General features: G+C 40.6%; 1 protein-coding gene across 3 annotated transcripts in view; it reads left to right on the forward strand.

Annotated features, from left to right (window-relative positions):
* Positions 1 to 15,806, forward strand: part of alcama (activated leukocyte cell adhesion molecule a) — a 103,788-nt gene that overhangs the window by 67,691 nt on the left and 20,291 nt on the right. For all 3 annotated transcript variants that reach the window (XM_049591226.1, XM_049591227.1, XM_049591225.1), the window contains exons 4-8: positions 410 to 474; positions 8,393 to 8,480; positions 9,923 to 10,093; positions 12,593 to 12,717; positions 13,840 to 13,972. In XM_049591226.1, the coding sequence (XP_049447183.1) occupies positions 410 to 474; positions 8,393 to 8,480; positions 9,923 to 10,093; positions 12,593 to 12,717; positions 13,840 to 13,972 (582 nt within the window). The remainder of the gene's footprint in view (positions 1 to 409; positions 475 to 8,392; positions 8,481 to 9,922; positions 10,094 to 12,592; positions 12,718 to 13,839; positions 13,973 to 15,806) is intronic.

Raw genomic sequence — 15,806 nt, forward strand, 5'->3', positions numbered from 1 at the left:
AAATACAGTTTTTTAATTTCACTACCTAAGACTGCCCATGTATCACCTGCTAATGGACTTTGCAAACCAAGCGTGAAATAGGACATGAAGAGTCTAGCTCAATAGGCCTTAGCGTATTAGGTTATAGTTAACAGAGGACAAGATTAAATTATGTCCTGCAGCTTGAATATTAACAAGGCAATAAGTTTGTAGCTAAGCATTTAGATGAAGCGGCTGTCTACTTTTTAGCTGCTGAATATTGTCGGTGAAATATTTGTGTATGCACTCACTGTGCCTATCAGGTCTGTAGATACTGAGAAATTATTGACAGTATGAAGAAAGGATCGGTAATTTAACACCTCTATGCAAATTCACCACAAGCCACTCTTTTGTGATTCCATAATCTGATTGTTTCCTTTTGTGTTTGCAGAGGAACCATCTGAAGCTCAAATTATGGACAAGTCTGAAGCACTGCAGAAGGACAAACTGACAACGGTAAGATTTACTGCAGCGTTACACTTTGGTGTCCTGTACAGTGGAAGTGTGAAGCTGTCCAACCACACCACGTGAATTCTGCTCACGTAAATGTGTGTGTAGGCTGAGATGTTTTTTCATGGGCTGCGGTACGTGTAGTGTTACATATTGAATATAAATATTTACCCACCCTGGGAACTGCTGTTTCTCTATTTGAGTGGGCTCGTGAATTTCTATCATATTGTTGATACATGGTGAAGAGAGCTCAGAATGTGACAGGAAAACCAGTTGAGAGTATTGCATGAGTTGCCATTGTCATCCCTGGCGGGGGCACAGCACACAGAAAGCTGACATGTTGGATTATTTACACAGTGAGTCCAAGCAGCCCGAGGCAATAGGGGAAGTCAAGAAAAGCAACTGATATGAGATTTGTGACTCAGCTGCATTGGTGAAAGGTGACTGATCTCAGTATCAAAATGTCTCTTATGGTTGCTATTAAAATGCTTTTTTGTAGGAGAACTCTGACATGCAAAACCACAACGAACGTCAGAATGTGACAGCATATGCACAAGTGTGTCTCAGGGCTTTACGAGCAGTGCATACGTTTCAAATCTGAACTTACTTTCATTCATAGTTAAACACCAACTCCTGCAAGAATTTCTCCACTTATTTTGCCGTTTATTTTCATTCCCTGAACACACACACAAACACACACACACTATTAGAAAAAAAGAGAAAACTTTTGAAAAGCTTTGGGCAGCACATTCACCGTGCCTCTTCTCTCTAGCAAGCAATGCACATTTATTCCACCACATGCGGCAGCAGATACACATTTATTATGGATCAAGTGAGTACTGCTGTCTCCATTGGTATTCCCACCTAAAAATTCAGGTTCTATTGACCAGCTTTGAGCATTTTGTGGTGAGGGGAGAGAGAGACAGGGAGAGAAGGAGGGAATATGAGTTGATAAGGAAAAAAAAGTGTGAGTGGAAGCGTGGGATTTCAGTTTTGATAACTTGCAGGAGGGATGATGGAGGGCACGGTTGCTACATACTCAAGTGGAATACCAAATGAGAGGAAAGTGTCAGTGGTGGAGAATGCAGCAAACCTGAACTGTCTCAACCATGGAACGGCAGAGGCTGCATTTCTATTTGCTCACAAAAGTTGGCCAATGTGTATTTTTTCATAAAGAAGTGAGTCATGTTGCAAAGCGACATCTGGTAACTTTTATGAAAATAACTTTTTGTTGTATTTGCTGAATCTGTCGCTATACCCACGAAGTCTTATGTGAGACATATAGTCTGAAAAATATCATGTCCCTCCTCCTCCTCCTACTGCCTCTAATGGTACATACTTGAATATGCCGCGGCTCACAGAAAACAACCTATCAGAGCTGCACAGTCTGTAACACAGCTATCAGTCAAGTCAATCGTTCCTGAACTGCGGTCAAACTGTCAAACTAGGCAGCGCTGATCAAATATTAATCAAGATCCTGTAACTGCATTGCCCATTTCTCACCTCAGATGTTTTCAGAAACATATTTCAGTGTACTGTTTAGCTATAAATGAGGAATTTAGAATGAAGGATTTACATCAAGCTGACGGGCTGATGCATTTCCTGACACTGCTTCTCCTTTTTCTCTTCCGTTATTTCACAAGTTACCGTTGGTGCGTGTCTGTCTTTGAGTACAGATGGCAGTCTATGGTGATGTAGCATGCAGACTATGATCTGCTGCATGTTACATTCATCTCTCCCACTGCTGGGGAGGCAAAAGCAAACACTGCCAGTCAAGTGGCCTCTCTCTCTCTCTCTCTCTCTCTCTCTCTCTTCCTTTCTTTCATTTTTTCGTCTTTCTCTCTTGCATGCTCCGTCCCTCTCCCCTGGTTCTTCACTATATTGCTCCATTGCTCCATCATACTCTCTCTATCGTGCCCCCCCCTCCCCATCTCTGTCCGTCATTTACACATGAGAACCGTCACTTTCATTTATAAAAAAGAAGGTAAGAGCCCTACCCGATTCAAGCCAGGGGCATATTAAGAGATTACAGCTCAGCTCTGCGAGGCCCGCCGGTTGGGTTGGACCCACTTGGGCTTGGGCAGAGAATCAAAGCTCTACCAGGTTGTTACAGTAGGCTACAAACATACAGACCTCTACACACATCAGACTGGTTGGTTCACTCAATATTCTGCTTTTTTATAAGATAGTCATCTGGTTAACCAGGGCTCATCAATGCCTCTTTTCCAACTTTCTTCTTAGCAAAAGTAGCATGTCATGATTTATCCTGAAACACATCGCAGTACAAACTGTGATTTGTGATGGCTTTGTACTTTTTTTGGTTGCCTCCATCAGCCACAGGACAGATTATCCTTCGCAGTGCTCAGGCCAAACTAACTTTCTGAAAGTGACAGAACAAGTGTGAGCAAATGTGAATAATGTTGTTTTTACACTCTTGGATTCACAGACTCGCTGAAACAGAAGCGACATTCACTGACAGACTCTTGCAGTGGGTTATATCAGGCTGATTAACAAACAGTGTGACACATGCAAAAGTAACAACTCATTACAGTGTTGTAATGATTTACAAAGGGTTACATTTTCTAAAAGTGTCTGTGTTCTGATGTGACTTACTCCTTCACAGTTAACCCTGGAACATGTTAGGAACCGTTATAGGATAGTATAAGGAGTATATCTGTTGCAGTTAGATAGACCCAAACACAGGACACTGACAGGCATGTGAAGGGAAGAAAGTATATTGCAGGATCAAAAGGGGAAGGAGGTGGAATGGGGGTGAAGATGACAGCTGGCTGAGGCAAAGGGCAGAGGGCTGATGGTGGATGGCAGGATCTGCAGGACAGATAGACGTGGGTGAGTGACGTGCACAGTGCTGGACTGGCACAAGTTTGCGGGCAAGCAGGCAGACAGGCAGGCAGGTAGTGCAATGTAACTGAGACAAAGATCTGGCAAAGAGCAAGAGAACAGCAAGGGTTGATGTACTGAAGGGATGATGAGCTGAATGCTGTCAGGTATTTTGATCGAGCAGAGAGCCCGGAGAGGTGAGGAGCAAACTGAAGGCAGGTGTGCAAGTGGAGAGTGTGAGAGAGAGAGAGAGAGAGAGAGAGAGAGAGAGAACCCAGATAGAGAGAGATGAACAGGGAAGCCCAGGAGACACGAGGAAGTGGGGAACACAAGAACACTGGGGCACGGCTGTGGCTGTGGCAGAGTTCTTTTGAAGTAAATTGTGCACTCATCTACCAATATACACTACACCCAGCCAGAATGTTTTGAAAAGGTTCAAAAGTGTAATTAGATGGGGAAGATCAGTGCATTCCCCTAGGTTGACTGGTTTGGGATGGTAAGCCGCCGGGTATGTTACCCAATTAATTACTAGGGGTGCAAATCACAAGATTTACCATGATATTATTATTGGTTAAATTGGCTTCACTAACACACATGAAACATGACTTAGCAACAAGAATATTTACACATTTTGATTTACTTTGTCACCAAGCCTGACCAACCTAGAGCCAGGAGGAGTATTTCCTCTCTGACAGCCCGATGGATCAAAGTCTTTTTGTGGTTTTGTATCAGCAGGAAAGCTGCTAGTGCTCTGGCTAGAACTGGCTTCGCTCTCATCAGCAGGATAGCTGCTTGCATCCTCGCCACTGTTGCTAGATTCAGGTTGGGAGGTGCGCTTTAAAAACACAAATATTTTAACTTGATTTTGAGACATTTGGGACATCTGTCCAATTTGCTTTTGTTACACGTAATGTGTTGTCATCAATTCAAGTAACGCTCACTCCACCTGTCTCTCCTCTCCTTATTTGTGGCGTTAAACAGGTTGGCTTGGTGGTCCACCAGGTCTGTACACTTACAGAGAAAACACTGAAAGTGATGTACGTAGAGGTTTTCTTTTTCCATTGATTGTGATGCTGGTTTGGTAGATCTGAGTAAGGGAGAGAAGCCACAAATTATTCTTTGATAGGAGCCTGTGCTTGCTTAATGGTAAGTCAAGTGAACTTTATTTATATATCACTTAAAACACAGAGTTGATCCAAAGTGCTCTTACAGCACACACAGAGAAAAGCAAATACAAAAGGAAGGAAGAAAAACACAAGAATTTGAATGATAATACCAGTAAAATAATAACAGCATGTCACTACCCTTATTATTGCGCCTATAGCAAAAAAATGTATCCTTGTTGTTTTTATACTGTCACCACATTGTGACAGTAACAGCAACAATGACAATCTCATTATGCACAATTAAAGGCAAGTGGGAAAGGGTGTGTTTTAAGATGACTCATAAAAATCTCAATGGTCGGGGAGAATTGGATGGTGGGAGGAAGAGAATTCCAGTGTTTTGGGGCAGTTATAGAAAAAGCCCTGGGTCTCGGGACAGGCAGAAAGTAATTTAGTCATTCAAACGGCTATTTAAACAAAACTCTCCTCCTGGACCTATAGTATGTTAAAAGCTCTGTGTGTTACTGTAGACTATTGAACGATGGATTTTTGCTGGGGTATTTGTTGTTATGTGACTCAGCACATTCAGGCTTGCTCTCTGCTCTTGTGGTCAGGTTAAATAGCATTGCATTCTCAAGCCTTGCTCGTTAGATAAAGTGGGTGTTTTGGTTCAAATAAAGAATTCAGCACAACTGACACTGTGGAATTTAAAGCATTGTAATTTGTCAATGGAGGGAAGCTAAAGAGGTCTCTTGCACTCCTCTGGCCAACAACAAAAGCCACAATGCATACATTGACACGCATGCATTCACACACAATTCTGTCATGAAGGCAAAATATAAACTCCTGATTTTTCCTGCTTCACATTACATAATGACCATAATATACCTGCAGGGGATTCATAGAGTTGTTGATTAATGCCAGCAACTCAGCGATTACTTCAATCACTTTCTGCCCTGTGCTCTGCTTCGGAACAATAACGCTCCACTGTGTACTGCACTTCAAGACTCTCACAATCGCTCTCCACCTACTGGCATTTTCAACTGCTCAGTGATTGATGCTAGTGCTATTAGTGAGCGACCGGCATCAAAAAAGCAAATAAGAAATCTGCTACAAAGCTGAAAAGCCGTAAGCTGAAAAAGCAAATGCCAAAGCAAAATTATTATTGTGATATTTAGAATGTTGATATATTACATCTTTACAGAGCATTTCAGTTCATTTGCATTCTTGAATTAAAGCTCAACCAGTAATCAACTGACTATAAGGCTGTAAGAACTGCCAGTCAGCATGTTTATCTGCAGCCAAGATGAGCTGAGTAAAGCTTTATTACTTTTAATTTAGAAAGTATGTTTATTACAGTACTATGTTAGGTTTACCCCATGTGTAAACATAATTTCCAAGCCAGGAACATTGGGATTGTACCATTTGTTTGACTTGAACATTACTGACATAGGAATAGTTTCCACCATTTTTCATTCAGCCACCACAAGTTATATAGTATCACTGCTTTGACATTAATGGAACTAGTTTGTAGATCTAATTCTCTGTGGGAATGAGTCGTGCTGACATAGTCATATGTATTGGTTTCTTGCTTTTCTTCTTGCCATCAGCAAAGCTGGCCAAAACTAATAAGATAATGAACTGAAACATATAGTCTAGGAAAAGACATGTTTTTAGGGTTGCTCCCCCTGGTTCTTTGGGCCTCTCACACTGTAGCTAACATGCAAAATGATCAACAGTAGAGGACTGGTTGCACTTGGCAACAATGCCTTTGGGTACAAGTTAATTAAATGCTACCTTATCTCTTGAATTTTTATGGTTCTCAGTAAATTTTCAAAAATTGCCCCAAGCTGGACAATGGTAGATGGTGGACAGATGGGGTGCATGATAGCCCCAATGAACTTAGCTATATTTTTGTTTTCATTTGTTGTCATTTTGCCTGTTTGTACCTATGGCTTATGACAGAGATTCACTCATCAACATCAGAGCAGGAAGGACTGGGACTAGATTAAGTGCAGCAGACCTTGGGTCACTCACTGCTCATGGCATCATTCGACCACCCAGCCAAACCAGCTGGACCAAGTGCCACCAACGGTGCAACCATCCTGGGAGGAGGAGGAAGTTGGTGGGAATAAGAGCTGGGCTGGCACAGCTTGGACCTAATATTGTTCCATTACCCAGCCTGCTCCTGGCTGTTGTCCAATCACAGGAAAGTGGAATGGATTAAATAGGACTCTTGAGATCAGACTGTTGTTCCCACATCTTTGCAGAGACCTGGCTCCATAGGGGTGTCCTGATGTTTTGTGCCGACAGACGCATGTTTCCAGTGGGGAGGCAGACTCTGCGTTTACATCAATGATACTTGGTGCTTTAACCAAAGTTGATGGAAAATGTTTCCCTAATGTTGAGTTTAATATGCTAAGATGCCAGCCATATGATCTGCCCAGAGAATACACCAGTGTTTTCTGTTTACATTCCTCCTGATGCAAAATGAGAAATTGCACTACAGGAATGCACTGCTTTTTTTGTTTAGCATAAAGAGACTACAACTGCAATTTGCTGTGTAAACCTGTGTTGTAAAATGACAATAAATTAACCTCACACCACAAAGATGGACACAATATCAAACTATCAAACAGACAATAGACAACATTGCATGGACTTCAGAATCAATGTAAAGCAACCTTATAGTATGTCTTGGTTAAGGATGAAAAGATAAGTTTGCCTTCAGTCAGGAATGTGTTTTGCTATTGATCCTTCACTTGAGCTGCACTGTGCAGAGTGATGTTTGTGCTAGGTTTGACACTATGAGGCTGTTTTCATGTGCTGAGGGAGGAAAGTTTCTCTGTACCTCCTAAATCTAAGTTAAATGCATAGACGTACCAACAGGATTTATGACATCACCACTGGTTTTGAAGCCAAGCAAAGTACAATACGCAGCGTACACAAGTGTGATGTGAAAATTTAAAAACCTCAAGCACACATACACCAAGATTGGACTTTTCAATGACATATGACACATCTGGTGTTGAGCAGTTAAACCTTTTGATATTTCATATTCAATATACATATTCATAAATTCTGGATTTTTTTGATGAGGAAAAAGAAGTAGGTGAGATTTCAAGAATTTTTAACAAGGTAAATGGATTTTTTGTGGTAAAACCCAAACAAGTAAGTGCTTCTGCTGCTGTTAGGTTGTTTTCCTGTATTTAGTAGTATATTTAGTAGTAGCTTGTGGTGAGCCGCTGTTATTCAGAGGTACAGGCTGTAGTACAGGATATAAAACCAGGCGGTTTGGGAAAAGGAATGTTCTTATGACTCACTTATTGTAGGGTTCACACGCAGTGAATCTCTGCTACCGTTGCTGACCTTCAATACTGAAGATGTAGCAATGAGATAGGGAGAATGCGTGCTTCTGAACACAAAAACTAATTCATTCCAAAATGAGAAAGTTGTTTGTCTCTTCTGGCCTGCGTCCAACATTCTCCTGATAATGTTGGAAAGCAGACATTAAATTATTCAACTCTAGGACAGAGAAATTACGGCTTCACTGAAATGGGTTTTAGACTGCGGCTGCTAATAGCAAGTATTTTGAGCTTTTTTCTTTTTTTATTTGCCATGTTTCCTACACAGTTATTCTTCTCGGGGTGAAATAGCCTCTGAAGTAATGTTTACCATCTACATTGAAAACACAGGATAATGTCAAATTGATAAATCTTTGTGTAAAAATTGTTGCATTACAATCAATTCAGGTAAAGGGCATAACAAGTTCCATATTGTTCAATTAATAAAGATCAAACTGTGTCACTTCATACTGGCAGTGGATACTGTTGTAACCACATTAAATATTATAAATGCATCTGTGAAGTCCTCCTGGTCTGCTTCTTAGCATTTTCAGTTAGTCTTGTGAGTATTTGTGTTGAGACTGTGTTTTATTGTCTTATAATTCATTGTTTTGTTCCCCTCTGTGTTCTCTTCAGGTTGGAACATGTGTTGCGGCAGATGCAAACCCTTCAGCTACAATCATATGGAAGAGGGATGGAAAGCCCTTAGTGGCCGATGGGAAAGGTAACGCATTGCATGCTGTTTGCTGACACACCCAGAAACTACTCAACAGTTACACCACCCAATATGCTGTCATACGGAGATCCCCCAAGGGACCAGCAAGTGCTCTTGTACAGTGACAGAGTGAAAATGAAGCATAGTGTGTTGTATTTAACAAAGACAATAGCTTAAACAATAGACAATAGAAATACATCATTCATTGTTGTTTACTTGTTGCCAAAGGGTGCCATAATATGACACTGTGTCTTGACTTGACTCACTCATTTGAATTGGATGAACCCCTGGATTAGACAGTAAGGGTTGGAGCAAATATACAAAAGTTTGGCATCTGTTTTGTTGTATCTAGGCACAGCCAGTGAGTACCTGAAAGTAAAGACAATCACGTAACTGATCCAAATGGGCAACTTAGACCTCAGGACTTTTCTTTGATGACTAAATTCCCATCATCTAGACTGGTCTGATAAAATAAACCCAACATAGGGCTGGGCTGTAGACTGCTAAAATACAAAACTACTTCATAAAGTACAGTTACAATGAAGTTGTATCGAGCACTTTTATAACAAACTTAAACTACTGTTATAAAAGTACTTTTAAATAAAGTAAAATAATGTTACAATAAAATTAGATAAAGTACTGTTGAAATAATTTTAAATAAAGTGCTATTTTATTTAAGTTAAATGAAGTACTGTTAGAAAAATAATAAAGTTAGATAAAGAACCGATTAAGTTGAATAAAGTATTGTTATCGTAGAATAAATTAAAGGGCAACCACTGGTGCTTTTATTCCTAATTACCTAGCTCATCTCAGACTGTATGTGTAATGTTTTTTGCTCTGAACCTAAAGCTTTAGGTCAACAGTTAAATGTTAGCAGTAAGCAGAAAGTTAAACATGTTGTTAAACATGAGGATTTATTCACTGTGAGTGGGAAACTGTCCAGTTCATATGTTATCAACATTTGCAAGTCATGCTGGTGCTCTATGGTTGCAAAATAGTTGCAACCATAGAGCAACTATGGTTGCAACTATGGACAGTTGCAGTATGGAGCCCTGCAGATACAAAAACACACTTCACCTGCTCACACTATTACCCAGGAGAAAGTGATGTGGATGGGCAGGGGAGTGTGTGTGACATATCATGTTTGTGAGTCTTTTTTACTTTTATGTCTGTAAGAAAGACAGTGGGAGAACCGAAATGCCAAAATAAATGAAAAAAATAAGCTGTCAATTTATGCTCAGTGGTCATAATATAGTCATTTATATATCTCACACAGAAGAGGAAGCGATACATCGAGTTAATAGAGATATCAACCACCCTTGCCCCAGCCCATCTGATTTTGTAGCTGAACCAAACTAAGCTTTTTGCAGTACTGTTTAACGCGCAGGTTAATGCTCCACCTGCAGCACTATATGACATACTCATCTTTCTGTCCATCCCTTCCTCTGCAGCCATTGTAATCACCCCCAGCATGAAGGTAGATCCAGCCACAGGCCTGTCCACCACCTCCTCCACCCTCCAGTATGCAGCTACCAAGGAGGACTCTGCCTCAGTCTTTAGCTGCATGGCCACACATGAGCTGTCCACTAAGGAAACTGTGCTGGATCCCTTTCCCATTCACTGTAAGTGGAATACAGCGCCGCCATCAGGCTCCATAACTATATTACATACATGTTTGTTCTCCCTCCCCACATACAGAACACTGTCAAGAGGATGGAGTGAGGCTTTCTCATGCAGGATGAGGGCAAGCTTACTGTTTCAAACTGCTTCTTCAGCCAATATTCCAAATATTAAAAAATATATTATTTGTTTAAGCCATGGCTACAAAGATACAAACCATCCCATGAAAAGTTTATAGAAATGTAATATATTTTGAAATATACAAGTTATTATAAAGGGAAATGCAGGCTATCAGGTTGTGTTTGTGAGTATTTCCATGCTCTTGAGAAAGACAGTGAAGACACTAGCTCACTCATTGTCAACTCTCAACCAAAGCAATGCTTCAGTGTCTGAAATGCAAGAGTGTAAAATACATCAGACTTTCCCATAAATTATTCACTCACCAAATACACCGTGATTCAAGATAAGAATAATTCCGCTCAAGCTTCTTTCTGATTAATGTAGTTAAAGGCTGAGTTTAATTAGTTCAGTTGAATGGTAAATGGACTGCATAAAGCACTTTTCAACCTTACCAAACAAAGTACGGGATCAAACTGCCAGCTTTGTGATTAAAGGACGACCCACTCTACCTCCTGAGCCACAGTCACCTAATTAAAAACCTCTCAATACTGGACTGATTGGCTGACAATCGCAGCTTCCATAATTCACGTGTGAGATGCTGCGAATGGTGACTTCACAGTTTAAATGCTGCAAATTGCTCTGATTAGCCAACTTTAGCAGTAATTTTATAGAGAGGGAAGTAAATCAGTCTAGCGAGTCTAGCTGTGAGCTGTTTAATGCAGTTAGTTTATGAAACTGCCTTGGAGCAGGAGGACCGATTAATACTTTTAAAACCATGATTTAGGGCATTATTCCAAGATACCTCGTGTGTAGCCCCAGAGTCATCCTGAGTAAGGGCCTGTGCTCACAAAGAACTTTTCTTAGGCATGAAGTCTATGTGGAGCGCTTCGTCCCAGCGCTTAATAAAAAAGTGCTGGCAGTATCTTTTTTGATGGTGCACTACGTGTAGGTTTTGTTTCTTTGGTAACAATATCTAGGCATTAACACTAGTTAGGTGGCTAACATAACACTACTTTAACAGAGGGTTGACTACACAGTTAACAACAAGCTTATAATGTGCACAGTGATGAAAGCACAACACTTACCAGCAGCTTTATGTGTGCGCTAGCCGATCTGCTCCCACAAACAGGCTTTTCTGTCTTTGTAGTAATTTTTGACTGATATATCATGCAGCTCAGGATAGACAGAAACTGAAGGAGCAGCAGTGACATTCTGAAAAGTTCAAAGACTTTCAATTAGAAGCACTCAGAGCAGCCACACAAAAAAGCTGGTATGCTCTGAGAAAAAGACGCAGGGTGCTGTGCTTTTTCTCTTGGCTCCTTCCTCATTGGGAACAATTGATAAAAGATGCCGGCGATCAGAAGAAAACACTCACACAGGTCCTAACAGTAAAAAAGAAAAAAAATCTATCACACTTTTTAATTCCATCTTACCCAGAATCATCTTGCTGTTGTATGCAAGGTAATGACAACATATAAAGAGTACATATTGACGTATAATACACGGACAACAGGACCTGCACGAACACTGCAAGATATTTAGCTACACCAGACTGCATTTAATAAAACATGTATTTATTCAGTTGCTCTGTGGTGTCAGGCTACATGACATATCTTATCATGAGCTGAATGCGATGTATAATTTACAGGATAAATGCACTTGAGAAGCATACAGTGCTGTATGAAGCTGAACATAACTCCTCAAGTAAAGAAAAGTGCCATGTGCCTTGTTTGGTGTGTGGATGACTTTTCTGTTAACCATATGTGAAACACTTGCAGTCAGTCCTAGTTTGAGATAGTTGTTGATTGAGAACACAGAGGTGTATAGGATTGAAAAACTTGTCATGGGAGGTAGTTTACCACAAGTGCACATAATAGTGATGCAGTGAACAATGTGCTTGCTGAGCTTTTGCTGGCTTTTTCGTTGGCTAAAGGATTTTTTAGGATTTGTGGGTTTTGGGGATTTACAGTCAGTGCACTCGTTAGGTTCCTGATCACATCCCTGAACTTTGAGGAGCAGATGGAGTGGGAGGCTCGGATCAATAAATGAAAGCAGGGATCTTGAAAGGCCTCAGCAGTAGCAAGTTCATGAGGGAATTTCCATTTTGTAAGCTACTGAGGTGACTTTTTTTTTCCAGTTTATTCCTGTGTAAGCAGGGTGGCCTACATGCTTGGCTGATCAGAAGACTGATAGGGTCACCTTCCTTTCGAAATGTGATGGAAAATTATTCAATTGTTATATGTATCTGTCCTGCTTGATGGTTGAGTTGATCAACTTTGAGGGTAATTTATTTGTCAAGAAAAGTGTCTATGAAGCTTTGACGCCCATGTTTTTTTTTCTCCCATTCCTTTTTTCCCTTAATTGCCCTCTGACCCTCTCAGATCCATCAGAGAAGGTTAGCCTCCAAATCATGTCCAAGGGACCCATCGTAGAAGGAGATAACGTGACATTGAAGTGCCATGCCGATGGCAACCCTGCACCCAGCTCCTTCACCTTCCACATCAAGGTTAGTCACAGCCCAGAGTTCAACCTCAAACAGCACACTGCTGTCTGCTGTGATTAGTAGTTGGTCAATGAGAATTCTGCCAATGCTTTACCACCCAGACTGTGGCAGCCACTTTTTACCACTTACCACAAGTTTCAATTTTCTCTTCTGAAATAATCTTAAAAGTGGAAAAGACAGTATTTAAAATGTAAACTAGAATTTGGTGGCAGCTCAGTTTTTAAGTATTTTATAGATGATTTTGACATGAGTCAGAATGAGTGATGAATTTGATGACTTTAAATTCAACAAAATAAAAAAAGACTTGCGACTCAACTTCAACCTAAACACCAATAATTTGGGATTTCACTTGGACTTGAGCTTTTTGACTTGGAAATACTTGAAACCTTCCCCCAAGCCCAAAGATTATAAAGAATATTGCCATGAGTCAATTAATTTCCCTTCATTTCTTGAATTCATTTCTTGCAGGAGACCATGAAGAACTAACTTAACGTTACTGAGCGCCAGTTAAAAAATGATACCAAAAATAATTTGGTTTGTGTATAAAAACTACAGGTGATCAACAATAGGAAATTAGAGTATGTAAAATGTGCAGGTGGAAAATTACCAGTGGAGATGCAACAACTTCCAATGAACTTGTTTAAACAAATGAATCCAAATTTTGAAAAAAAACAGTCCTTTTTTTGTAAATGTAATATATTATTACCCTGCTGTTATAATGGCTTTGCATTTGGTGAAGAGCAAATTATGACTTGTTTAGGACCCGAAACTCAAAGATTAGGACCTGGGACTTGACTTAGGACCTGTCAGTATTGACTTGGGACTTGAGTCCAAAGACTTGAGATTTACTTGTGACTTGCGAAACAATAACTTGGTCTCCGCTCTTGTTATTGCTATAGGTCTTTAAAAGCTCCATATTCTTTATCAATCTGACTTTAGGTTAAGAGTATTTACATTCAGATAATTAAGTGGACCTCTGCACTAGTCTCGTAAGAAATTACTTCTGTCTTCGTAATGTCTTCTTTCTTCCTTCCTTTCTCATTTTCTGATATTCTATCAGAGTGACAGAAGCTAATGGTACCTCTCTCCTCCTTATCCCTCCTCCTGCTCTTCTCTCTCCACCAGGGCCAGAAAATACTGGTGGAAAATTCGGACACCTACACTTTGGCTGCCATCAGCAGAGATGCTGGGGGTGAATACAAATGCTCCCTGCCTGACAACGAGAAAATGGAGGCTTCCCAGAACGTTGTTGTTAGCTGTGAGTACTCGTGACATATGCAGAGCCTTAGCACACTGTACCACAACAAGGTCATAAAGACAGAAACTTCCAACTGTTGTCCTCGCTGTGCTTTTGCCTTGAGCCACGGCTGCTCCCTTAAAACTCCCCATGCTCTTTCCATCTTGACTGAAACTTCCTGTATTTCCTATAAATAACACAACACTTTTATTCAACGTAAATAAAGTCATGGGAGCAGAGTAATGGTAATCAAATTTAAACTTCGAGAGCCCAGCCTGGCAGGGAAGCAGATCGTGGAGTGCCAGGCTGGGAGGAGGAGGAGGAGAACTAATTAGAAATTTCTGACACAGAGTGAGCAAAAGTGTTTGGGAGAGGAGCTCAGGCAACTGATAAGCTGTTTTCCCTCCTACCATCCACCAGCACTCCCTCAAGTAATTACTCCCTTCTTCCCAGGTGTATGTCTCTGAGCCTTCAGTTCAAATGGGTCCTATCATTGTAATAAAAAATACGTCTGACACATTTCCCCTCCTCTACGTCCCATATCGCAGCTTCAGTGCATTTCACACATCTTAAACAAAGAAGTGTTTCTTCAGCTCCCAACTTTTAAATTGAGTTTGTGACTGAGGAAAGAAAACAATAGCTCTCTAAATTGGAAATTGTTACAGATATTTTTGTGACTGTGTGTTTGTGTGTGTCTCATGCTGTCGTAGAAAAGGAAAGTTGCTGTTGCTCCGACTAGCTGGCCCGCAGTAACGTAAATGTCCTCTGACAGCGAGTACCTAAACATTTACCACCTCGTTGTATGATGTGATTTTTTTTCCCTGTTCCCGACAAAATGAGATGATGAACTGCCCTCCCAGAACAGCAATTCATGCACTCAAATACATATGGTAGTTTTTGTAATAATACCCATTCTGGAGTATGAAAACATTGACAGGAAGAACAAAAGCAATTTTACTTAAACCACACTGGACGAGAGATGTATGACTTGTGACCTGTAATCTTTGACATAGCAGATCCTGTCCCCATCAAAACAGCAGCACAGACAGTTGGTATTGTTACAGCCACTGCTACTCTCTTTTCAAAAGTTGTAATTCATTCTTATGCATGCTGCACATGGATTAAAAGCCACAGTGTTTAGCTAACTTGCAGAATGGGGTATACTACCCAAATCTGTATTAATCACGGAGTTGCTAAGTAGCTTAACGGTGTATTACAGCAAAGCTATTGGTGATTGTTTCATCTAAGCGGATGGAAGATGATTATTCAGTTTGGGAGGTATAACCATGGATGTATGAAGAGACCTGGATACAGTGTTGGAGGCTGGATTCTGTTCATTCCAATGAAATTTGCCCAGTGGCGCATGAAGCTAAAAAAGTTTGATTTCCAAGTACTAACATTACCCAAATGATCAGCACTGCTTCAGCATTATTAGGCTCAGAGAGCAAGCGCACTAGGGACCTCCGCTGGCTGAGCTGTCTACTTCTGGTTTGGCGCTCTGCTAACTTGAATGGGGATAAAAAGATTAATTCTTGCTGCGCAACAACAATCCAAATGTTATAGGACCAAAGGGATCAAGTCCTGATAGTCACACAAATCATTTCCAAAGGGTGGTGATGCTCAAAAATTTATCCACTGATTTACAGACATCTCTTTCCCAATGTAAGTCTATGGGAAAGGGGCCCAATGGCATCAAGTGACAGGCTTGGGAGTTGAAGTTCTCACCATTTGGCCACCATGAAAATTGGCTTCAAAGCCCGGCTATAACTCAATTAAAAACATTAAAAAAATATAGGTGGTCTACCCTAGTCTGCTAGTTAACAAATTAGTCAAGACAACTTGCAGACTACTGGGG

This window comes from Epinephelus fuscoguttatus, linkage group LG12 (assembly GCF_011397635.1).
Source record: "Epinephelus fuscoguttatus linkage group LG12, E.fuscoguttatus.final_Chr_v1".
NCBI classification, from domain to species: domain Eukaryota; kingdom Metazoa; phylum Chordata; class Actinopteri; order Perciformes; family Serranidae; genus Epinephelus; species Epinephelus fuscoguttatus.